Source organism: Dromaius novaehollandiae, chromosome 1 (assembly GCF_036370855.1).
Source record: "Dromaius novaehollandiae isolate bDroNov1 chromosome 1, bDroNov1.hap1, whole genome shotgun sequence".
Taxonomy (NCBI): Eukaryota; Metazoa; Chordata; class Aves; order Casuariiformes; family Dromaiidae; genus Dromaius; species Dromaius novaehollandiae.
Window position 1 is genome coordinate 54625698 of NC_088098.1, and position 26008 is coordinate 54651705.

Here is a 26008-nt window from a genome sequence, read left to right on the forward strand (position 1 = left end):
CATAGATGAAGAGACAGGACTAGAACAATGTAGGGAACTAGTTTCCTGTCCCACAAAACTCAGAAATTTTAAATCTTCCTGTTCTACACTGAGATGGGATGAAGACTTATTTAAAGATTTTTTTAGACCATAAGCATGAGTTAGACACACTGTAATTGTCAGTAGCCCATTTGTTCGGGTATTTGCCTTTTTCACCTGCGATTTAGGAGATCAGGTTGAAGTGTCTGAATCACTCAGAGAAATTTTCATTGAAAAACTCTGACCAACTGTTTGAGAGAAACAGGCAGTGGCTGTAGTGTGGGCAAAAAAAGGATTTACTCACAGAAAGACAAACACAAAGTGAGACTGAAATGCTGCTGTTCTTTCATCTTGGCACACTTCCTGGCTGGCAACTCCTGTGTAATGATAAGATAATGAGGTCAAGATCTAAGGTATAGCACATCATTTTAGGGCTCTGCTGCTTCACAGACTGCTTTAACTGAAGCAGTAAATTAGAAATTGAAAAAAGAGATGGAATTTCAGATTAGTGATTCCAGTTGAGAGCTGATACCTTTTTCAAGGAAAATTGGCCAAACCTGGAAGGATTTAGGTTTTGACAGTCTTTAACAGACAAGTTCTGGTTTACAGACTTCAAAGTAGGGAAATTTCAGATTTGAGACCTATCTTACCCTATGTGTGGGATATGTGGAGGGTACAGTTTTGCATAAGAAGCTCTAATGGGCCTATCTCCTGGTAAAACAATCCCAGCTAAACAAAGTGGCTGGGAAAACAGCTTAGACATGATTCAAAGCCCTGTAAAAGCCATTCAGGTTTCTAACTGAGGGTAACTGGGCCAGATCTTGTTAAAAATAATATTCTCTAGTCTAGTATTGTGAGAAAATTTCATCCCATTATGAGTAGCCTCCTTCGCATGACGCAAGAGTAATGTTATGTGTCAAGTGGCAGAAAACGCTTCAGAGATTAGCCCTAGCATATAGCTCAAATCTCCAGACTTTTCTGTAATAAAGTAGTGTGCTCAATGGATGAAAAAATATTGGTGCAGTAGCACGTTTTACAATCAAGCTTCAAAGGGATTTTTATGACTGAACAGCAGTACCTCTCCCCCATATGCCTTTGCTAGCTGTGCAACAGGTAATTTCATGCTCCTCTTTCACAGTCTCCCCTTCAAATTCTCCTTTTCAAATCAGCCTTCCCTCTTGGACCTCTGCTCACCTTTCTTGCAGATACTATCTCTAAGTCTAAGATACTGTCCCCCTCCATGGTTTTCTCTTTAAAACCTAGTGTGAGCTAACAGGATACACACATGCATACAACTGTAAATGTCTCATGATCTTGCACTGCTATAAACCTCCCTCTTCCAAACACCCTGCCGGCACTGTTTGCTTGTTAAATAAGCCCAATGCTGTGCTTAAGTCTAACTTTCGTTATAAGCACTTCAGGAGAGGGCCAAGTCACTTTGTTTCCTTATAAAGCACCAGGGTACCTGCAACTCAGTAGAAATAACAATAATAAAATTATTAATGTTATAATAGCAGCCTCTAAAAGCTAACACTACTCACAAGGCTTGGCATTTGGTTTTGCTCAGCTGCATAAAAAGGCACCTAAAATTATATCTGTGCAATATCTACTTTAATATCCAACGTTTGATGTGGATTATGAGTAAAGCAGGAGGTTGGAACAGCAGCAGCTCATCAGGAGATACTGAGAGCTGCAGCATAACTGTGCTAACACAGTTTGATGAAATTCACACAGGCCAGCTACCTTCTTTGGCCCCATGGGATATAAACACTGTTTACCAACACTTTTTGAACTCCAATGACCCAAGACAAAAATAAGTATGATGTTTGTTTTGTGTGTAACAAAGCAAAATCTGTAACCTGGCCCTTTCAGCAAAGAGGGCACTGGTTTCCTAGGGCTTTCGTAGACCCAGCACAGACATTCCTCCAGACATTTGGCCTGCCAGGGATAACAGCGAAATAACCTCAGGAAAGTATGAGCGTAAAATGGGTGGGGACCTATATAGGCAACCCCTGTGATTCTTCAGTTCCAGAATCCTGGCATAGCTGGGAAATGCAAGAAATACAATATTAAACCATGTTTGGATTCAGTGTTTTGTTTGATGAGGAAGGGAGCTGCAAAGGGGGCTGTCCTTACCACGGGGACACTGCCCAGGCAGGGAGCTCCCCACATGTGAGACAACTGGGGACACCAATGTTTTCCTCCCTGATTGTCTGTAAGAACAAGTTTGCTGCATATCAGCTCTGCCCTCCACTCTTCTACCTCACTTGCCCCTGCAGTTTGTTATCCCGCATTGCTGCATGAGCATTTGGGAGGTCTTGGCTGGTTTTATGAAAGAGGCCCAGCTCAGGGGCAGATTTATCAGAGGAGATATCCTAAAGGGGTTCAGCACACTCATGTTCCCCTCATCCCATAATGTCCTCCACAGCAGAGCACCAGGTAGCCCTAGCCTGGCTTGGGAGCTACTCTGGCCTCAGATTCTCCCGCAACACCAATGCCGCAGGACAAGACACAGGGGCTACCACAGGGAATTCCAGAATTAGAGAAAGTCCTGACCTTTTACTTGCAGGTGTCATTTTTTGCTTGTAGGTGGTCCATCTCAAGGCATAAAGGGCATGGAGCAGAAAAGCTCTGTGAGTATAGGGCCCCGTGCTTTACAGCTCAAACCTATGAGCTGCGTTCATCCTCAATGTTTCAGTCAGCAGAGATTTCTGCCAAGGAAATTCTAAACCAAGTTCCCTCCTGGCCCTGTCTGGTGTGCTGCCTGAAGGGACAGCAAAAATCCCAGCGCACTTTTCTAATGGAATACGGGATAACCAGTATTCCCTGTCTGGGTAAAACTGCCCCTGCTCTCTGAGGGCATGTGTGTGAAAGATCAATGAGCACGTAATGGCTGCCATGCTTGTCTGCAGAGTCACCGCACTGGGGGATCTTTCTCAGTGTTGCATGAAGGGCTTTGGGGTCCCTGGGGTATAAGAAGTGCTATAGAAAACTCAACCCTTCTCTTGTTCTATTTCCTTGCCTAAAATAAACTTCATACTCAGATGTTCTGTGCTGGAATACCAAGATGAGTTTTTGCATCGCCAGTGAGGCCACTCACCCCAATTTACGTGGCTGCAGCTGGTCCCCCAATCCTCACCCAGAGACTGTTAAAGAAACCAAGTGGTGCCTACCTATTTCGTCTTTATCTCCAGGGCTGTGAGGGCAATGAGATGAAAGGGCCTGGGGACCACTGGGGCAGAGGCTCAGTTTTCCCACAGAAAGCAAAATGGGAATTTCAGTGCCCTGCTATTCCCAAATATTTCCACTACTGGCTGCTAATTTTGTTACAGATTTGACAGTTTCTACTGCAGGCAGACAATGCTGTGTTGGAGAAGACGTGAGACACCGACTGTGCCACCACATTGCTAAATACCCACGGTCAAGGTCTCTCCCTTCTCTCCATCTGTCTGAGCCTGGGAGGGGATGGGGGAGGAGAGCTTAAGTGGCTAAGAGGGAGGATGGATTGAAAGCTGCCTCTGTCATTGACTTGCTCCATTCTTTGCATTATTTCCCTGGGGTTCTCGGGTATTTTTATTATTAATAACTAATAATAACTTTTATACAGCACTTCGCATCCTGAAGGACCCTAAAGCACACCACATACTTTATTAGCTAATTACCAGCTGTGAGCCTGATTCCTCTCTTGGTTCTGGCCTGTCATTTTGAAGAAGCAGCTCAGACCCATGCTAGATTTACACTAGTTTATCTGAGGACAACGTCTCCCTATAGATCCAGAAGGATATGTCTGAGACAAATGCAGTTTGGGGTTGCAGATGAAGGTTATTAACCATCTTTTCTCCCTTTGTAATTTAAAAATGACTAAGGAAACAACATTTAAAAAGCTTTGTGAACACAGCATTACAATTGCAAGTTTCAAGATTTGGAACTTGGGAATCGTCAAGCCCAAGTTTCTACTGGGGCAGGGGCTTAGCCCACATGTGAATGGAGGCACTGCAGAGCTATTGACTGAGTCCCAGGCTGTGTAAGTCACATTTCACAGTGTTAGGAGGGGTGTTTTTCCCTCTCTTCTTGCCTAGCAAATCCACACCTGTTTACAGTAACTTCCAGTCTCCCCTAGAGTTACAGTTTCATCATCCACCCAAAACATAACCTGCTGTACAAGGCGGGCTTGCTTCTGTCCTCTGATGTACACTTACAGATCAGCAACATAGTTATATGTGAGGAGAAAACTCATGCCAACAGGATAAGCTGAATTGCAAATTCCTTGGGACAAATATTTTCTCTGGGCCCTTGAGTTCAAGTTTGAGATCGCAAAATCCCTATGTCCTTATCGAACTAGGATGTTGTTTACATGCTCTGATTTCTGAGAGTTTGATGTTATAACCCTATATGCAAAACCTGTCCTAGTTACAATATTGTTGTCATGACTGGAAAAAAAAAAAGAAATAACAGATCTTAAATACTCCCCTCATCCCATCCACCCCTTTCCCTCCAGGCTTACATTCATATCTCCCTCTGACATCTGGATGTGCAGTCACAGATTGGGATTGCCTGTAGTAACTATGGAGCAGCTCCTCTCCTCCCACACCTTGTACACATCATTTTCTCTCACTGCAGATAATTGCATCACCCTTCCTATCACTAGGCTCACAGTTGTAGTGTCACATTTGACTTGTTTTCCACACACACACAAATGTTCTTGCTGCAATTTGCCAGGATTTTTTTCCCTCTGTAATATCTTGATTTCTTTCACTTGCCCTTTCCATTTTGACAAGACTTCTCTCCATGCCCTGATCATCTTTTGCCTTCATTACTCCATCCTCCAACCAAGCAGATCCAGCTTTTATGTCATGCTCCTGGAGTTTAAAACCCAACATCATGCTATGTCATCTGATTACAGCTATCTATGAACCCTCTTCTCAATGCCTTTTTTGGTTCACTGTTCATTTAAAGGTCAAGTCTGCCTCTTCTTGCAAGGCAAAGGCAATAGCTTTTAACAGCTCAACTCATGTACCTTGAAAGGCCTGAAACAGGGCTTGCATGCCTGAAAGTTCATGTTTTTCCTACCTGTATCTGACAATCCAACAACTGTAGAAAGAGTTATCAACCTCTCTGCTGAGGAATCAGAGATATAGTCAATGCTTTACATTTCCATTGTATCACACAGTAAAATATCACTAGGGAAAAACAAATGATTTCATTTATATATATATATATATACATATATGTGTGCGTGTGTATAGTGTGTATATATATGGTATGTATATATACATATATATGAAATCATGACACGTATTTGTTATATATGTGTATGTAAAAGTATTTTCAATTCTAAAATCCCAGTGCAGCTTGGAAATGCAAAAAACACAATTTTAAGAGCAGCAAAGTTATAGATAGCTTTAGATGAGCCTACTACATTTTTGTAGTTTTGTACATTTTGTAGTGTTTTAGTACTATGTTCTCAAAAGGAATTCAGCTCAGGTTTGATTCTGGTAAAGTCTGGAAAATGAGGGCCATTGTTCACCAAGGGAAAATGTTTATACTGGATGTATGCAAAAAGGATTTTTTGAATGATTTTTATTATTGCTGTGTTGAGGTTTTTAATTTGTAACTTGGACAGATGTCTAGCAGTCCCTGAAAACCAGCCACCCGCAATGTTTCAGCTTGTAAAGCTCAAATGTGCTGGATTTCTCTTTGCACCAAAATGCATTCAAGAGCTTTTGCCCAATTTTCCCAGCCTATCTCATTCTCTGCCTGTGACGAACCATGGGAAATTTCAAGCAACAGTGAGGATATTTTTGAAAGTTACAACCCTGTAAAAAGAGGGTGTTTATAAATGGAAATTTTCCTATATTCTTAATAATAGGTTTTGCTACCATTGCAACTCCACCCACATACATAGAATAACTATAGCCAGTTCTGAGGCAGAGTATATTGGCTACTTAACAGCACACAGCACCATTACAGAGCAGGATAGGAAGGAAAGGAGACTGCCTTCTCCAAGGAAAAATGTGAAGCCATTCAAGGCTGACAGCACGCAACAGGTCCGGCTGTAATGCAGCGAGATTCCCATTAGCAGCCGCAGCTGCACAGCCAGGCAGGCAGAGTGCTGCAGAGCGACCATGCGGGTAAAGCAGAGCGAGGCTGGGCCTGTTCTTCATTCCAGCACTTCCAAAGCTATATGGAGCACACTAAAGCTGATACCAGGGGTGCATGTGGTATCTTCTATCATTAGCCCCCTCTCCTTCACTGAGTGACTGTCAGGGAGGACTGCAGAGAGCGATCAAATAGTAAAGGCTGAAAAAGCCAAAACAGGAACCTGGTATTGGTTTGGATGGAACTTCTCTACCTGCTGCTCAGTGGCCACTCTGTCTCTCCCCCTCCACCTCATTGTCTCCTCCTTAGTACTACCCCATACCTGCTACTCTCATTCTTTTCTTCCCTGCCCATCTATGTTGGCATTTCTTTTTCTATTTATTTAAACATCTCCTGACTGAATCCACCTTCCCAAAATTGGTACTCTTGGGCATTTTATTGCTGTAGCTTTCATCATTGCTAATATGTTGTGATATACCTCTTCTTTCATGCTCATTGTGACAGGGATGGTCTACAAGGCAGTGTTTGTACCATTTTTACTGTAGTAAGACCCCTTTATTATCTGATTCTTAGCAACAGCTGTAGTAAACACGATTATTAATAATAGGGTAAGGAGAGCTAGTATAATGGTTCTGCCTTGTAGGGAGGGGGGAATATTCTTTAATAGGATCAATTTCCATTTTGCATCAGCTCTTTTACTGTATTCTTCACCACAATAGCTGAATGATTTCCAGTGGCACATTAAGTGATGGGGCTTAATATCAGTCACATGTGGTTCGTTCTTTTATCCTCTCCCCAGGGAGAGAATTATATATGCAACATACTGGTTGTGTTGCTAGGGTTTTGTGTTTTTAACACATGCACTGCTGCATGTGTTGGAGAAGGCCACATCAAAGAAGGGGCATCACATTTGGATTGGAAGGTGATGAGATTTATGATGGTCCCTTGTTCCCACGGGATCTGTGCTATTGCCCCAGCTTAACCCTGGAAGACCCCGTTTGCTGCCCCAGTGAGCTTCACCTTGTAGTAGAAAGTTCATCTGACCCTGAGAAGAACTGTGGACACTTTGGTCTTAAAACTGTCCCTTTGAGTCAGAAAGTACTGCCACTGGCACAGCAACCCCTACCACTGTGCTGGGTCACAGCTGCTAGAATGGCACCTGCTGATGCACCAAAACAACTGTCCCCTGTGGCATGGTAGCCATGTTTGCTGGTATAACCCCACAGCCTGTAACCTCAGCCTTTAAATCTGTACTGAGGCATGTGAAAAGATGTGCTAATTTTCATAAGGTGCTGTCTTCTCTAGGTGAGAGATTCCCCTAGAGGAATAATGAGCACTTTTGAAAAGCCAGCCTTTCTTTAGGGCATGTCAACATGAGTGAGTAAAAGCAGATGCCTGTGAGTACTGCCTGTGCCCCCTGCTGCTGTATTCTTTGCTGGCACCAAATCCCCCCAAACCACCAGTGTGTTTATTCTTGGAAGGGTGGAGCTGATTCAAAATGCCTTTCAAAGGCCCTGTGCTTCCCTTGGCAGCTCATGAAACTTCATTTCTTCCTCTTGAAGTCATCTCAAGTTGAACACTCAAAACCAGAGACATTCAGTATCACTGTTATCGGTTTTTTGAGAGTGATGGCAAACTTTCACACCTGATTTGGAAAACCATGCATAAGTATGAAATACTAACAGTTTACCGCATAGCTCTGAAATTTTTCTTCTTAGCCCAGATACTGGCTCTGAGCCTCATTTCATCACCTGGTACCAAATGGACTCAGCTCAGAAACAGGCACCTGGAGCAGAAAGAAATGTTCATGTCTGTGTCAGACCACAATTTGTCCACCATTCACACTTCATTTCTCACAGTTTTTTCATGGGTAAATAGCAAATACTAGTTTCACCTCCAGTCAGGATTACTACTAATGCAGGAATCACAAGTGCGAGTTTGGGAGATCATTAACATTAACAGCTTTGTGCTTATCTGAGAGGTCACATCAAAGGGCACTTTTCATTTGAAACAGAAGTATGGCTGAAAATATGATCCAAAATATGACTGAACATCATCATATTTTTAATATAATATCTTCAGGTTATATTAAATATCCTAGGCTAAAATAAATATGCTGGGGTTAATATAAATATCCTAGGATGATATAAATATACTTAGGTACAAAGAAGATGGAGACAGAATCTCCTCAGTGGTACTCATTGAAAGGACAAGAGGCAATGGACACAAATTTAAGCACAAGAAATCCTGTCTGTACATAAGAGAAAACTTTTTTACCATGAGATTGCTTGAACACTGGAACAGGTTGCCTAGTTAAGTTGTGTAGTTTCCACTTTTAGAGATATTCAAAACCCAACTTGGCATGGTCCTGGGCAACCTGCTCTAGCTGATCCTGCTTGAGCAGGGGGGTTGAACAAGATGATCTCCAGAGGTCCCTGACAACTTCCACTATTCTGTGATTCTATATTTTCTTGAGGCAGGGAAATACCACTATATCCATTTTCAGTAGAAGAAGAGGGGGCTTAAGTGACTTGCCTAAAATCATTCAGGAAATTTGTGGCAGAAGGAGATACTGAATCCTTGGCTAACATCAGACTTTCCTTCTGAGCTTTTAGAGACAACAGCTATATCTAGCCACTTTCATTTATTTCTCTAGAAATGATCATGCCAAGACCTCTGCTAAATTAGAGAGTGAGACGAAAGGAGAGCTCTGAGTGGATTGCTTTTTTCCATAAATGGAAATATCACAAATCATTCTGGGAAAACAGGTCTTTCTGTTCTCTTCCCTCTTTGTCTGCTTCTTTCCTTTTGGGCATCTCTTCCTCCACCTCTGGCTCCCTGTTTTCAGATGTATAGTCCTGACCATTTAAAAGTGTTCCTACTCTGCAGGAAGGGAGTAACTTTTTATTCTTTGGAACTTACTATTATCTGATGGATTGCACTCTGCCGGCAAGCAAGACTTCTAAAAAAGACAGGGCTGCACAAAGCAATACAAAAATAAATCGTATCACCAACAATACTGAGCCAGATTCTCATTGCGGGTAACTCAGTCTGACTCTCACTGCAGCAGAGCTGACTGCTGCCAGCTGTCCTGGATAGACAGCATGTACCTAAATGATGACCTGGCCACATCGGAGGAGGACTCTTTGAGGGCTGAACACCCAGTTAATATTGATTTTCATATATCTTAGACATTCAGACCCTCTTGGCAATGTGGCAGGTTACAGCCTAATATGCTGTCTTTGCTCTTAATGTCCCAGCTGGGCAACTTTTGTCCTGGTCTAGGCACTGTGGGATGCCCGTTGTGCCGGTCCCAGATGCTCTGGATGGTATTTTCCAAAGCTTTGGCAGGCAACAAGCAAATGTTGGGGATCTCATCCAGGGACTCACAAGAATACCCAGAGGGATTGGAGGCTGTTCTGTGACAATGCCAAAGTGTTAGAAGGCTAAGCAAGGGGCAAGAAGGAAGAGGGCCAATGCAGGACAGGGGCTAGGGGTATTTTTCATGGACCTCTCCAGCCTCTCTGTCATGTGTCAAGCCAGACACTTGCTTTGCAGTCTGCATGTCTAAAAGCAGACCATGCAAAGGATCCCCAAACAGACTTGTCAGGGAGAGTGAGGTGGCTGCGATAAATGAGGCAGAGAAACAGAAGGAAGATCTGGTGGATAAGCATGAGAAAGAGGGTGAGGGGAGAGTCTGAACTGCACTGGAAGCTGGAAGAAGGGGGAGAAGGTGGAAGTGCTTGAGGTTCCTGGAGAGGCTCACATGGGAAGCTTAAGAACTCAACACCTGCCCATTTGGGGGTTTGCGGCATAAAACGGCTCAAGTCGAGAATGGGAAGGGCAAAGGGACATGGGTACAGAGGAGACATTGCTCTTACCTCTTTAGTGGGGTCTCAAAGCCCTACATGTCCTTCCAAATAACAATTTGCTCTTCCTCAGGCTTTCAGGAGTAATAACTGTAGTGTGTGGCACATGTCTCTTCCCTCCCTAGCTCTGCAAACTGCACGTGTGGAATGAGAAAAGGCTGTTTTATTCGTCCTTGTAAATGCTGCTGAGCTGTTCCATCCCCCTCCCCATGTGTGGCTGAGGCGCTTCCACCAGCACAGGTGCCGGGGAGGCTGTTGAACCATCTCAGCAGGCTACAGATGTCCATGAGAGGATCGCCGAGTGACCTTGGAGCAAGAAGTGACATCTAGGCCTTCCCCACACTGAGCTGTTTTCTGAACCACTGCCATCCATCACTCATCTATTCCATGCATTTGTACAGCCTCTGATATGAGTGCACTGATAGCATGTCCTCTTTAACACATGCCTGTACTGCGTAAGGCAGAGTAGTGCTGTTAACCCCATTTTGCAGAGTGGGACTCTAACGCACGGAGATAAGAAGTGGTTTTAATAGCATGCCTGTGGCAGAGCAGAAGCTGAACCTTGTTCTGTTATGTTCCCTGTTAGCAGGTTAATGACCTAAATGCTTCATCCTTTCTCCATCACCCAGCTGAGCCAGGAGGCATTGGAGGAGAGGGTGGTAGTACAGTTTAACAGTCAATGCCCAGAGTCATGGCATCTTGTACTGAGTACAGACAAAGCAGTGACTAAAGTGGGACCAACACTGATCACCTCCCTTCATGAACACCAACAGTGTTGAATCAGGGACAGGGATCAGTGTGGTGCAGTGTGTCAGTCTGCAGTGAAGGGCAGCTCCTCAAGGCTGTAGCACTTCAGTCAAGCTGAGGTTAGATACCCTGATGGCCAAGGATCCTGTTGAGCCAGATCAGTGAGGCCTTTGGAAACTGAGCACTAGAGGCAGGTTTTCAAAGAGCACATGCTGCCTGGGCTCCTAGCACTGTCCCACCACCTTGTCTAAATGTCTGAACCCTAAGCTAGCCATCCCACTTAAGTCCGTATAAAAAACACCCTGCACAAAACAGCATTTTTTCCAAGTATCTTGATTCTTTTCATAGGGATTAATCAGGCTAAAATACAGCAAGGAATGGGGCAGAGGAAGAGGGAGAAGAGAGAAGCAGGTAAAACACAGCACAGAGCAAGGGGGTTTCCTTTCCCACATGGCCAAACACTGCATCTCTTCCCTTCTTGCCTGATTCCATCCAGGGAGCTCTGGTTGTGCTCTGCGTGCCTTGCTCAGGAGGTACATGCTGGCTCTGCCTCTTCCCCCAGCATATGCTGGAAGGAACACAGTATTCTGCGCTCAGTGGGATGGCTTGAATCTGATGACCAGGGAGCTGAAATCTGAGACTTGAGGCTTTCTTGATAGCCATGCTGAGATGCCTCAGAGGGCAGCAGTGTTCGTGTGAGTGAGCTACCAAGCTGTGATGGGCAGACTGTTTAATACCAAGGTGAAGGCTGCTGTGAGTCAGCATGGGAAAATAGTTTACCACTTGTGGTGGGCTGAGAGTTGCTCCTCCAAAGCCTGAGAAAGCAGTAGAGAGGATGACTGTACAGCAGTGACCCACAGCCAAAAGAATAGGGTGATGAGATGCATGTCTGTCATGGGCAGCTAACCCCAGGCAGTCAAGGGTAAGGAAGAGAAAGGAACCCCTGCCTGTTATATCTGCCTTCCTCACAAGTATTTAAGTTAGCAAGTAGAAGGGTGGGAGTGTGGCAGGGGAATTTGCTCAGCTATGAAGCTTTCCTTCCAGAATAGCCATGACTGAGAAGCAAGTACTTCTTGAACATGGTAACTGGATTGGGAAGGGTGTTTAATGACTTCCTTTCATATCCCACAGGTTCAGTGGGAGAGTAACACTTCAGAGGTACATAGAGAGACTTTGTTCCTACTTCCTTCTCCTATTACTTAGCTCTTACATACATACACACTCCCCTGTGCTGTCTAGCCTCTTCATGGAAGCTCTTTGAACTACTAGTTAAAGATGATAAGTATCTCAGAAATATCTGATGCAAGCAGACGGGATGCAGAGGGAGGAGAGCATGGGGGCTGATCCAGAGGAATTCAGCGACCTTTGTTCCCAGTCATCTGCTCAGGGCTGCCTCCTAAAGCATCCCAAATCTTGCTCCAGCAATGTTTGGCCTCAAGAAAAACTCAGGGGAAATCCTTTATCCTCAGTTCTCCTTCCAGATGTCCCAAAATACCTAGAAGATAACTGGAATTTATCAGAATAAATCTTCCAAAATCTTCCCTTATGCAGGGACCTGATATAGTGTCTGCAAGTCTCAGGCTGGGAAGGGTTGGTCTAGAGGAGCTCTGGGTTCCTCACAATCAACCCTCCCTGGTGGCAACAGCTGTAACTGTGGTGGCTATGTTGTCCCCACACCCTGCTTGTCAGGCTGGTCTGGTACCAAGGTCCAGGCACAGGGTGGCAGCCTGATTTCCAGGTTGCCATAGCACTTGTCCCTCTCCAGACTCGGGCTGCCAATTCACCTGCTGAGTGCTTAGTCAGCCTGGGACTGATGGGGGCAGGCCAGTCATGGAAAAAGCACAGTTCTTCACAGAGAAAGCCTCTCTCCTCTAGCCTCTTGCTCAAATGCCACTTTGGTGCCTGAGCTCCTATCAAGGGACCCGCAGGATAACCATGCCCAGCCACACACCTCACGAAGACCCTGCATCCCTCCTTTCCTGCCAGACTATGCCCATCGATTCTGTGTTAACAGCCTGCCAGTGCAAGAGTCAAGAGGGAAACACAAGGAACAGTGGGAGAAAAAGGTTGGAGATTTCCCAGGAGGTATAAGGAAGTTGCCTTCCACATGGCCACCCCTGCACCAGCATAAACATTGTGATACCTCAAGATATTAGCCAATCAGTGACCATGATGTCTGGATGAGGCCCATGGATCACTCATCTGGAGTGGTACTCCTGAATTCAAAGAGAGACAGATATGAACAACAGAAATAAGAGCCTGGTAAAAACCCAAGATGATGAGAGACTGGAAAGATTTCTCTGGCTTCCTGCTGGGATACCTCTGCTTGTCATGGAGTGTGTGAAAGAGGGTGCCCCAAGACTAAAGCAGAGACACTGGCAGAAGATATGTAAGCCAGCCTGATGAAACAGAGATTTACCAGAGGAGCTTCTCTCACTCGTGATGGATGATTTTGCTCCCACAGTGCAAAGAGGTGTTTTGCTGCAGAGCTGCATCCACACACTTGTGCCAAGCTTTGTGTAGACTTAGTATCTGAGTTTAGTATCTGAGAGGACACAAGAGGAGGCCTGATAAAGGTGTATAAAACAACCAGTTGTACAGAGAAAGTAGATTAGAAGCTTTTGTACTTCTCTCATAAAACCAGAACAATGGAATATATCTCACCAGTGAAATGAATAGGTAGCAAATTCACAGCTGAGAAAAACAAATACTTTTCCACACAAACATAATCAACCCACCATATACAGCACTGCTGGAACTCACTGAGGCCACACCAGGTGAAATTCAAGTGTAGAGTGGGTGTTTCTATAAATATGCAAATATTCAAAGTTACTCTGCAGATACTGCAGATGTTAACAGAAGGGATATCACACCTCATGCTTTGTAGCTTAACCCGGTCTCTAACCACTGTTCTCATCCCAGCCTCCCTCAGAGGTGGGCAGTGATCTCCTGTCTGCTGCAAAAGTCGTATCTGCCAGCCAAAGCCTTTGGTACTGTCCACTGTTGAACAAGAAATGCTGGACTAGGTGGATGTCAGGTTGGATCCAGATGGTGATTCCCACGTTCCTGTGCAAAGGAAAGGGAGATGCATGTGCATGTGAGGAGAGTACCAGGACATTTAATGGGCATCCATATGTGAGTTTGTGTGCTGCCTGGGAAAAAGGAAGGGAGGGCATAAAGAATGAAGCAGAGGGCAGTTGTTTCCTCAGGTTGGTTTCTGGTGTTCTCATCTGTTCTTTTTTCTCTTGTTCCATAGGGAATTTTAAAGGTCTGTGTAAGCAAATTGATCACTTCCCTGAGGATGCAGATTATGAAGCCGATACAGCAGAATATTTCCTCCGTAAGTCTGCAGGTTCTTTTCCTTGCAACTGCTCATAGGTGCTAGTGTCGGGTGCCTTTTGCTTTCTGAAGATGACACAGTTAAGATCCTGGGCCCCTTGAGGCTTAGCAGGCCATAGAAGGCAACCACTGGGAGAGCTGGGAAGAGACTTTCCAGGGCTTCTGAACATCAGTTTCAGAGCCTTTTTATCTTCCACAAATGACTCCATTCTCACCTCTCTGAGACCACGTCCATGAGACAGTGCAAGATTCAAACCTGTAGTGACAACAAATGGGATTTTTAATGAATGGCAATTAATTGTTACATAAATCCTGAGTCTTTTAGCCCAAATCTGCTGGAGAGCTCCTGAGTGTAGCTCTAAACTTGACAAAGGTACTACCTAAAATCCCCTCTCCAAAGGGCAAGACACACAGGGACATGGGGCGGGTTGTAGGGCCATTGTTCCAGCCAGAGCCCTGGGTGCAGGACCACCATTGTTCCCCTCCACACCACTGTATCAAATGCAGGTATCCTCTGGGTCCACATCACCAGCCTCTGACACCACCACCCCCAGACGGCAGGCCCAAGGTGTGAGCCTGTTCCTGCAGCAGGCCAGCCTGCCATAGTGTCAATGCTTAGCAGTCCTCTTGGCTGCTTTTGAGAAAATAAGTGCAGGACTGGGGTAGCTGGAGCAGTGTGTGTGTCTGTGTGTCTGTGTCTGTGTCTGTGTCTGTGTGTGTGTGTCTGTGTGTGTGTGTGTGTGTGTGTTTGTGTCTAGAACAGAAGAAATTTATACTTCCTTAGCTGATACTCTACAGTTGCATCAAATTTAAGAAATTATCTGATGGAATGGGCTGCCTGAGGGGCACCTGCTTCTGCCTCCTGTCACCTTTCCCCAAACAACGCTTGCCTACAGAGGTTATGGATCTGAGCTTTAAAGCTTGGAGTGGTGGGAATGGGATGTAGAAGAAAAGACAGTCTGAGCCCTTTAGAGAAAAGATTCAGTGCTTGCCCAAGGCCCCTGGAAGACATGCTGTACTGCAAGCTTACTGTGTCTCTGTAAGGAAATCTAACCTGAGATCAGACTTCAGCCTGGGACGTGCAGGTAAAGACACTACATGTGCACGGCGACATGGGAGGCAGTCTACCAGCAGGGCAGATCCATATTACATGTTGCCTTAGCTGATCACAAGCGAGCATCACCACCTGCCACAGAAGCAAGACCTTGCTCTTCCTTTAACACACCTGAACAGGAGTTGCTTCTCCTCGTAGGTCACCACATTGCTATCCTTTCCTTCCTGCACAAACACATCTTTTGACATCATGAAAAGAGCTGTTTGTCCTTCAGGAGTCTGAGATAGGAACTTTTGACCTCCAGAGGTTAAGCATCAGGGGTCTCCAGAGCCCAGAGCCTTTCAGAATTGCTCCTTGTCATCTGGATGTGCTCAAAGCCAGATATGGAGGCCCAGCCCTGCAGCAGAGATGAGAGAGATAATTTAGGCTCTGTGAAGCTCATTTGTATGTGCAAAGAGGCAGACTTTACACAACTTCCTCTTGGTTTCTCAAACACTTCTTCACTCACTGTTATTTTAAATAACCCCAGGGAGACTCTTTCTTTTAAATGCCTTTCTACAGAACTGGTCTCATAATCCCTATATGGCCCTTGAATGGCAGAGCTGAAAACTTGTATTTGACCCATTTTGGCACAGGCTGCCTCTAAGAGCAAATCAGCTCTTGCACAATTGTTTGGGAGTGAAGAAGCCACTAGCATTAATTGAACTTCAGAAAGAAGGATTTTGTGGGAGAAAAACATGTCAAGAACTGTGAATCTGTTCCCTCAGAGGGGGAAGATAAAATATGGCTCAATGTTAGGACCTGACAGTGTCCCTAAGGTAGAACCCCTTTTAAGAAAGAACTAGGTTTAATGGCAGATTGTCCAGCAATAAAGGACTACTTGGGTCCCTCACAAGGGAAGGAGGACTTCTGCTGGCTTAGACCTGACTGGAGAGGGACCTCACTGGACAGCTTCTTCCCAAGACTTTTGGCAAAGTGGAGTTCCTGCAAACTCTATGTGGGTGATGCCTCATGGCACTGGCAAGAGTGGTTAGGAAGTTGTTTATTCTTGTCAGATTAGGTGATTCTCCGGGTCAGGGACCAAGATGACAGGATGCAGCAGTGTCCATAGCCTGGCCAGAAGGGCTTAAAGTTTGTTTTTGCCAGTCTTTCACATACAAGGTCTTAGGTTTCTTGAAATCAAATGTCTGGTGTCAAAGAGGAAGCAGAACCATCACTGTATTTCTTTGGTAGGAGACACTGAATTTAGAAGGTAGAAGGATGATATAAAGGAGCATCCAAACACTATAGTGAGCCCTTTTTCTTTAGATCAAAGGCTCTGGATCTCAAAAAATTAGATGATATTCTGCAATGTCCCTCTCTTTCTCACAAACATGTTTCATGTTCCTTCTGAGAGGCAGAAGACAGGGGCTGAGAGAGGTTGCTGTCCTTACCCTTCACATAATGCCTTTAGCTCCCCAGGCCAGCCTGCAAATTTGTGTCCTCCCAACAGATGAGAATTTCAGAATAAAGGCCTGGCCAGAAGTAGTGTGGTCAGGGTGGAATTGTGGGACTGAGCATCTCTCTACAGACCCTTTGAAGAGAGGACATCTGCTTGATATTTACTTACTGCCATTTAGCTTCTTGTCAAATCCTCCTTTGCTTTCCAGAAACTATTAAGATGGTTATTATCACTATCCCATTCCCTGAACCACAGCCAGGCAGAACTGGAAAGCAAGCAAGAGAGTTTTCACCCTGCTTTTTGCATTATCCGTGCGCAGGCAGGGGGCTAGAGCCCCTTCTAAAGCACCAGTTGCTTGTGCCTGGCAGCACCCCAATGCCAGCAGGGCCTATGAAGCACAGTCTCTGCTTGCTTAGGGAAAAGCCTTGCATTTGCTTCAGTAGGGCTCATTATTGTAGGAAGGGAGGGATTTGCTTTCATCCCTCTCCAAATCTTTGCTCCACAAGCAGAATTGTACCAGCCCATCTGATACCTTTCTTTATTAAGCAAGGCTTCATTTCACACTTTAATGGCTTATTTTCTCCTGGGAAAGGAGGACAGAAGGAGGGAAGGTCTTCCTAGCAAAATATACAAATATTGGCAGCACAAACTCTTGCAGACCATTGTTATCTGCTGAACAGCATATGAGCAGTGTTTGTGTGCGTGTGTGTGTGCGTGTGTGTGCACACGTGCATGTGTATGTGTGTCTGCACATACACACAATCACTGCCTTTCACTGCATGAATATGCGAGAGTTCCTCCAGAAGCTTTTGTATGTTTTGCATGTATGTATGAGCATACATGTGCGTCTATGCCATTGCCCTCTGCTGGCTGAGCTCTTCCAGTACTGACTGATGGAGAGTATGCGGGTGCGTGAGCTGGCACATACAAACCGATAACCGTGCTCTAGAAGGAGTCCAGTCGTTTAATCACCAGGATAAGCCCTGTGTTTTTGGAGCTCAGGGCTAGGAGATTTATTTCTCAGTCTTCACTGCAGTCACTGAGCAGTGCAGCCCTAAAAATCTCTCCTTGAGAGGCTAGTGCCCTTTTGGGATGATTCAAGATTGAGCAGCTCGGCGGGAATCATTTGGATTGCTGCTCTTTGAAGATTGGGCTCAAGTGGCATTGCACTGCAGGAGGAGAGACCAGATTGTGCCTGGGCTCTTCCTCCAGCCTATAGTCCCACCAAAAGTATGAGAAAAAGAAAAAGAGTGCGAGAGAGACAGGCAATGAGGGGAGGGTCCAAGGTTAGCCATGTCTCCCACCAGCCCCTCAGGCCCCTCCATCTCCCCTGCTCCAGGCCACCGGCTTCAAGATAGCTTCAGCACCTATTTAATATATAGGAGAACTCCTTGTGACTGCTCTTTTTCTGACACACTTTGTCTCTCTCTCATTCCCTCTGTCACCCTCTGTCCCTTTATTCCTCCTTGAATTACTCTCTCTCCCTCCATGCTTATCTCTGTCTCTCTCCTTCTCCCCCACCCACAAAACATGCTATTGTTTCCCGGCCATCTCCCTTCCCTCCCCTGTCGTGCTCCCTCACTCCCCTCACTCCGGTGCTGTTGCCACGTCCCCGTTTCCTCTCTCTCACATGTGTGTTGTTATTTCTATCCCCTCCTTCTCTCCTTCACAGGGGCTGTTAGAGCCTCTAGTATTTTTCCGATCCTGAGCGTGATTCTGCTTTTCATGGGTGGACTCTGCATTGCAGCCAGCGAGTTCTACAAAACCCGACACAACATCATCCTTAGTGCCGGCATCTTCTTCGTGTCCGCAGGTAAAGGAACAAACGTGGCCCACAGACGCAGGACAGGCAGAACCAGGGCAATGCACTCCAGAGAAGAAGAGGGTGGCGGGCTGCCCAGCTCAGCTGCCCTACAGTGGCACATTTGCATAGGCACAAGGGTGATTTTTTCCAGCCTTGATGAGCCTTATTCTAGGTGAAAGCAACCCTGATGAGGAAGCCTCCCTGGGATAGGGAACCCGATACCAGCCTGCCTGCTCTGCTGGAAGGGGCAGGCAGAGGTGCCCTGCAGGCAGGGGCTTTCCTTCTGTTTGGAGACTGCTGGGGAAGCAGAGCAAAGTCTAAACCTCCTCCTGCACCACTGGAAGGAGAGGGTTTCCCTGTGGCAGGTGACTTTGAGGAATCAGTGTGAGAGTGAGGTCCAGGGACACAGTGTGCATGGGAGGAGGGGCTTGCCTGGGGTGCCCAAGGAGAGCTGTAGGAAAGCCAGCCACGTAAGGGGTGGGCTGGCAGCCCTCTTGTCACCCCCCTCTTGGGGCTATTACGGCAAGCAGAGGGAGCAGCGGCTTAACCCCAGAGCTGCCGCACTGCTTTCCCCTCCTGAGAGTTTCCTCTCTCTCCCCTGCCACCTGGTTCACAGGTCTGAGTAATATAATTGGCATCATCGTATACATATCAGCCAACGCTGGAGACCCCTCGAAGAGTGACTCCAAGAAGAACAGTTACTCCTATGGCTGGTCCTTCTATTTCGGGGCCCTGTCTTTCATTATAGCTGAGATGGTGGGAGTGCTGGCCGTCCACATGTTCATAGACCGGCACAAACAGCTGCGTGCCAACGCTCGTGCCACGGACTACCTCCAGTCCTCTGCCATCACCCGCATCCCCAGCTACCGGTACCGCTATCAGAGACGCAGCCGCTCTAGCTCCCGTTCTACTGAGCCTTCACACTCCAGGGATGCCTCTCCCGTCGGGATCAAAGGGTTCAACACCCTCCCATCAACGGAGATCTCGATGTACACCCTGACCAGGGACCCACTGAAGGCTACCACCACTCCCACCGCTACCTACAACTCCGACAGGGATAACAGTTTCCTCCAGGTTCACAACTGTATCCAGAAAGAGAACAAGGACTCTATCCACACGAACACAGCCAACCGTCGGACCACCCCGGTATGAAGCCTTCACCAGGAGCTGAAAATGGAGAAGGAGCAGGCAGGAGGGGGGGGGGGGAGCGGGGGGGGGGGAAGGGTGGAAGAGGGCAGGGGGCAGCGGAGGTGGGAAGGAGGAGGTGAAAGCGCCCCTGGGGGGGAACCTTCCAAACGCAAAAAAATAAAACCACCAACAAACAAACAAGCAAACAAGCAAGCAAACAAACAAAAACAAACAAACAAACAAAGGAAATGCAAGGAAAGAAACAACAATGAAAAAATCTTAAAAAAAAAGAAAAAGAAAAAAGAAAAAAAGAAAAACTTTAAAACTGAGAGAGAGATTTAAAAAATAGAAAATAAATTTAAAAGAAAATGCATGATTTCCCATGTACCATTATTTTAACATTTAATAAAAACAGATTAAAAAAAATAAAAGGGAACCAAGAAATAACAAACAATAAATCAAGTGGGAGGAGGAGGAGGCAGCTTTTTGGATTTTGGGGGGTTTTATTCTTTAATTTTATGGTCTGTTTCCCACTTACTTTTAACCCAGCATAGACTCACAGGCTCCTTGGGGGACAGGAGATGGGGGTTTGATTAGCAGTGACTTCTGCGTCCTTGGACAGCCTGAGGGTTACAGAGGATCTCGGTGCCGCGGTTAATCATGACCTGCTCAGTTACCCCACATCCCAGGATCCATGGGGACTCGCTTGTCTCTTTGTGAGTCCTTGGGGGTTAACAGTGACTCCTGTCCTTACGGAGCTCAGGAGCTGATGCTGAGTCACTGGTCCACACTGTTCCCAGGGGGTTCCTGGTGACCCAGCCAGACTTCCCAGGCCCTGGGGATCCTGGGGTTAACAGTGACAGTGCAAAAAGCAAACAAACAAATTTAAAAAAAGACAAAAAAAGGTTTCTTTAAAAAGTGGCAATTTTTTAAATAAAACAACAGCTATAAATAAATGTAAATATAATAAGTGGATTTACTTGCAAGAAAAACAGATAGTATTTTTTTCTTTTCATTTTTGTTTTCTCCAGCTTTAAACTGTGAAAAAAAGTGGGAAATGGGGTGGGAGGGAGGTGCATACAGATCCGCAAAGGGAGGGGGGGCTTGTAAAGAGAAATCAGGACTTGAATCCATTCAGCAAAAATGAAAAAGCACTAAGAGACCAGAGATTGTCTGCTTGGGAGGAGGGGAAATGCTCCCCTCGGCCCCAGGGGCTTCGGGCTAGGCAAACATCTCTTCCTGAAAAGAGGAAGATGCTGCTAAGTGGAAGTGGGGATGGGAGACCAAAACCAAGGGCAGTCTGCCGATGAGAAGACTGGCACTCACACACATGCGTGCACACACACACGCACACACACGCGTGCATGCACGCACGCACACTCTCCTGTGAATGCTCTGGATGCTCCCTGGGGCAGCCACATCCCAGCTGGCCCCGGCCCATCGGGGCGCTCCTTGGGCTGCCTCAGATTTGCATGGTTCAGTCAGGTCTCGCCAGCTGGGCTGGCAGCTACGCAGGGGGGGCATGGCAAGGGCTCACCCGGCTGCCCCCTGAAATCCGTCCTGTCCCCCCAGCAGGTACATGCAGCCTGCGCTGACGCAGACCCGCACGGGAGCCGGCCACCCACTGCTTTGCCTTTGCGTGTATTTACCTTCCCGGCCCCGGTCCCGAATAGCTGCAGCGAGCCCCCAGCTCTGCCTCCGTCGCTGGCCCTTCGCGCCCCCTCGGCCCGGAGCCGTGCCCAGGAGAGGCACGAAGCCGCCGGGCTCCTCCGCACCTGCTCCGTTGCCTCCTCATCCCCGCCTGAGTCTCTCCTGCTGTGGGTTTGATCCCCTCATGGCCTGATTTACAGCAGCAAGGGGGAAGTCAGGCCCCTGCCATCGGGGCCCCCAGCTGCAAACCTGCCCCGACACCCCGCCATGAGCCCCCTCCCTCCAGCAGTGCAGGGAGCCAGCCTGGCACCCAGCACCATCACCTTGCCCAGGGGAATGAGGTGCCAGGGGTCCCAGAAACCACTGTTAATTCAGCTCTCTGTTGAATGTTGCTACGGGGACGTGGAGAGGGCAGTGGGGAGTGAACAGCGAAGGCAGGGGAGAGGAGTATCAGCCTGCCTCTGCGACACCCAGCAAGCCGCCAGCTGGCACAGGGCAAGGACAGGCCCCAGGGGTAGCTCTCAGCAGCACCTCGTTGTCAGCCACGCACCTGGGCAGGTGTGAGGCTGAGGGTCTGCAGGATGAGGCCACCAAGCCGTTCAGCAGCTCAGACCCACTTTTGTGACTTTTTCCATTCCAGTTCCTGCTGTTCCAGTTTTACAAGCCTCGAAGTCCCACAGTTCGGGTCCCATTGGAATTTCTGCTCTGTTCCTTAAAAGCATCCTGATCCTCCCCACCCCCAAATATTGCTGCTCTAACCTGCTTTCCCCCTCAGGCACAGGCAAGTGGGTTTCCGTCCAGGGCAGGGCTGGGGAGAAGATGTGGGAAATCTGAAGGGCTGAAAAGGTTCCCTTGGCTCTAGGCAGGCACAGAGGTGAGCGCTGGCCTGGCAACACAGGGAAAGATGAGATGGGGTGTCCAAGAGGCCTGGCTCAGCTTGCACTGGGTGTCCAGACTCCCTGCTGATATCTCATTCCCTGCCCTCCTGTGAACCCCACCTCCCCAGTCCCCAACCCTTAAGAAAAATATCAAAGATTCAAAAGAAAATCCCCCAACCCCCAGGAATGAGTTAAAATTGGTTTCCCAAACTCCAGCATAGACAGAGCATGGTATTTTGGTCTAAATCCAAAGCTGCTCTCGAGAATTCAACGTCTCATGGAGCTCGTGAGCATTCACAGGGCGAAGTGCAAAGCCAAGTGAGCCCCCAAGTGTGATAGCGGGTATGTCAGAGAGGGAAGGAGAGAGCATGAGAGAGCGCGCAAGAGACAAGGAGGACGAGGGCTGGCGGGGAAGCTTTTTTCCAAGGATACTGCTCATGTCCAGCTCAAACCAGTACAAGAAACCAACCTCCATTTTCTTTATTTTGTGGTTTTTTTCAGACTGTTAAAAAGAAAAAAATTTTAAAAACAGAAAATTACAAAAAAAATTCCTGGTACATGAAATAAAGATTTTTTTTTATAACTTGGTCCTTGTTCATGTGGATTTATTGGGGGATCTTAAAGAGAAGAATGTCCCGATGCGCTGGAGAAGTACCTGGAAAACCAGCAAGAGAGTAGAGTGTTGCAGACAGTTTTGTCCTTTTTGGAGATTCAGATGATGTTCTTGCTTCAGCTGCTCTTCTCAAGCCAGTCTTTGCAAATACAAGAAGGAAGGATGAAGCAAGAGTCTTAAGGAGATGGGTTTGCTGCATTGCTTTTGAACTAAAGGCAGTTAAACTGGAGTCATGCATTCCTCTGTCCTTGAAAAGCAGTCAGATGCTTTTCCTGCCTTCTTCCAAAACATCTGGTCCACTGGCTATTTAACTCATAGTGTTGCCCCTCCTGTGATGTTCCTTGCTTTTCTTAAGCTCCAGGTCCTGTGGTCCTGTGATCGCAAAGGATTCTCAACTTTCATTTCTGTGAATTCTGTAATTTCTGCGAAGGCAAACAAAAACAGCTGGAAGTGTTGAGTTAGTGCAGGCCAAAAGGCTCAAAAAAAAAGAGAAAATAAACTAAGCCTAACTTTGTTTTATGGTTTCATGAATTTTTAGCCACTCCCAGGATTTCAGGCTGAAGAGAGACCTGTCTTGTCATTTTTTCAGTGGCCGACTTAACAGTATCTGGCTGGTGGAAATATCCAGGCTTAGAATAGTCCAAACTCTGTTCTACAACTGGACTCCAGAGTGGGAGAGTCACATACCCAGACACACACCTTTCACATGAGTACTATGGGGTCTGCTCTATCCTAGCACTCAAAACCATGGCTGGAAAGCTCGGGGGGGGGGGGGGAAGGGAGGCACTCAGCCCCGTGGAAGACATGTGCAGAGGACAGGGACCAACATGAACAGGATCATCTGCCTTTCGACGAAGCCCTGCACAGCCAAAGCGCTGAGCCTGAGGCAAGTGAGAGAAAGTGAGAGGGACAGGCTAAATTAGCTGATGGCAGCATAACTGAGATCTCCAGTCTTGGGCTAAGCATCAAGCCTGTGCTCTGTTGGAGTGTTGGTGCTAAACCCTGCGGGGAAAGGCTGCTCTCAAGGAGTCTCCAACCTGGCTGAGACAGGATGCATAGGACAGAGGGATCCTCTTGCATGCTCTCCAGGCTGGGTGCAGGCAGAAGTGCCCTGAATGCTCCTAGATGAGCCCTGGGGCCTGCCAGCACCCAGCCTGTCCATGGTGGGGTGAGGAGAGCAAGGCTATGGTGGCACAACAGGGAGGCAACAGCTCTGCAGAGGGGACAAGGCTATTGAGCTGCTGGGCCAGAGAGCGCAGGCAAGCCCAATAGGGGTTTGAAACATTAAGAGCGGGAGGAGTGAGTACGCCTGCCCCCATAGTCTTCACAGGGGTGGCAAGTAGCAGGAGGCCAGAGGTTAAGTCTTGGCCCAGACAAAGCAGGCGTACCCCCAGGCAGGATGAGGGGTGACACTGGTGGATGCTGGGACAAAGCAGCACCTCTGGAGCTGGTTGGTGCCCATGGGGCAATGGCGGGAACACCTAAGGTACAAGCAAAAGGAAAAGGGGGGTGGGAGTGTATGGCAAGGCTCCTGGCATTTCTCCACTCCTTTCTACCTGAGGCTAATTCCCAAACTCAGATGCACCGGCCTATCTGTAAGTAGCAGCTCCCTGTTGTACAGAGAGGTAATAGGTATGTGAGGGGGTGATTCATCCAGAGGCCCACAGGCAGTCACTGGAAGACTGGACCCTCTCCTCCAACCATTCTGCCATCACCTGGCCCAGAAGGGACACCCAGAGCAGGAGATGGTCTGAAACACTGTCTTGGAGCCCACCCTCAGCTGGTAGTGAGGGGACTGTCATGCTGCCATGTCCCATCATGTCCCACCTCATCACTGGCAGCAGGGATGTCACCACCAAAGCAACGAGATACCCTTCCCCTCTCCCAGTCTCCTGTTTTCCCTGTTTCCCTCCTCAGCTATGGCTTTCTGACTAGACCAGAACTCCCCACTGGACCCTGTCACTGCAAGCTCTGGCCAGTGACAGGGAAGAGCAGGCCCAGCCACTCCTTGTCCTCTTGGGAGCAGGCACTGGGGACAAAGGCTGAGAGGGACACCTAGCTCCTCCACATGCTCGTATAGAGCTCACCTGGCTCCAGCTCCCACAGAGCCCAATATGGCAAGAGGGCTGATCTGGGCAGTAAGGTGAGCAGCAAAGCCCATCTGAAGCCCAAGAGGTTGGGAAGGATCCTACTAGCAAAGAGAGAGACCATGAGCTGAACTAGCCACAGGACTGGAAGGGTTAATTCAGCTGTGCATTGGGGTAGAGGGCTGAAGGCAAAACCATTCTTCAGGAAGGAGGAGTAAAGCGGTAGAGTGACTCTCCCAGCAGACACTGATGAATTGTAGTGTGTCCTCTGTATTAATAGTACTGCAATTCTCCCTGCTGCCTGCTGCATCTCTTGCAGATCAATATCAGAGCCTGGTTTCCCAGTTCCCCAGCTGACTCCTGGGGCCACCTGTAGGCATCTTCTCTGTCACTCTCCAGCTTGACCCACTTTGGCTCCTTCAGCCTTCTTCTTTGGGCCCCCACAGTCCCCCCAGTAGCATCTCTCAGCCACTCCAAGTGTCTCCCCACTCACCAGAGAAAAGCAATGGCCATTAAAGGCAAAGGGTCATCCTGGGGTGATGCAGGACCATAGATAAACACACATTACCTCGAACCCCCAAAGCAAGGCTGCAAGGTTGAACCGTGTTTATCCACTATGGGCCATGAAAGCACTCTTCTCCTGCCCAACAACACACAGAGGGGCTGGGGTGCTGAACCTGGGTGGGCTGTGGGCTGTGACCCCTTAGGCCTCCAGTCTGGGATGTGAACTCCTCGGGGAGCTGAGCATCTCCTGGCATTGCCCTCAGTGCTCTGTGTGGACTCAAACCCAGACTGTCCCTCCTCTCTCCCATTTTTTCCACTCACGTTCTTGGCTTGGCTGCCTCTCAGCACACACAAATCCTATTCCTCCCCCTCCAAGTCCTTCCAGGGCTTGGTTCCTTGGCAAGCACCCTGCGTGGCCCAGCAAGAAGCCAGGGGCCACATCCATCCTGCTGGACCACTCCCTCCGCTGCAGCTAGCTGTGGCCTTGGTGCAGATGAAGAAGAGCTGTAGGCAGCCTGTGGTGCCCAAGACAAAGTATCTCCTACTGTGCCTATTTTCTAGGACCATAAACAGCTGCTGTGAGGTCTACATATGAAGACCTCCCAAGACCTCAGCAGCCGAACTGGGATAAAGGCCCCACGGCCTCCTTGGGCTAGGCTGCAGGCTGTGGCAGGGAGGTGGCGCAGAGGCCTCCAATTCAGCAGTGCTGGCCAGGCATCATCTCTCCCTTTCCCCTCTCACCAGCCTTTGTCTGCTGCTCTTTGGCTCCTTGCTGGC

General features: G+C 47.6%; 1 protein-coding gene across 3 annotated transcripts in view; it reads left to right on the forward strand.

The window, feature by feature from the left end:
* Positions 1 to 22610, forward strand: part of CACNG2 (calcium voltage-gated channel auxiliary subunit gamma 2) — a 57426-nt gene extending 34816 nt beyond the window's left edge. For 2 of the 3 annotated variants that reach the window (XM_026118038.2, XM_026118040.2), the window contains 4 exons: positions 13990 to 14073; positions 18240 to 18380; positions 18988 to 19517; positions 21072 to 22610. In XM_026118038.2, the coding sequence (XP_025973823.1) occupies positions 13990 to 14073; positions 18240 to 18380; positions 18988 to 19517; positions 21072 to 21326 (1010 nt within the window). In that variant the 3' untranslated portion in view covers positions 21327 to 22610. Of the gene's footprint in view, positions 1 to 13989; positions 14074 to 18239; positions 18381 to 18987; positions 19565 to 21071 lie in introns of those variants that run through there. The other variant, XM_026118041.2, reaches the window with a different exon arrangement.
* The last annotated feature ends 3398 nt before the right edge of the window (positions 22611 to 26008 follow it).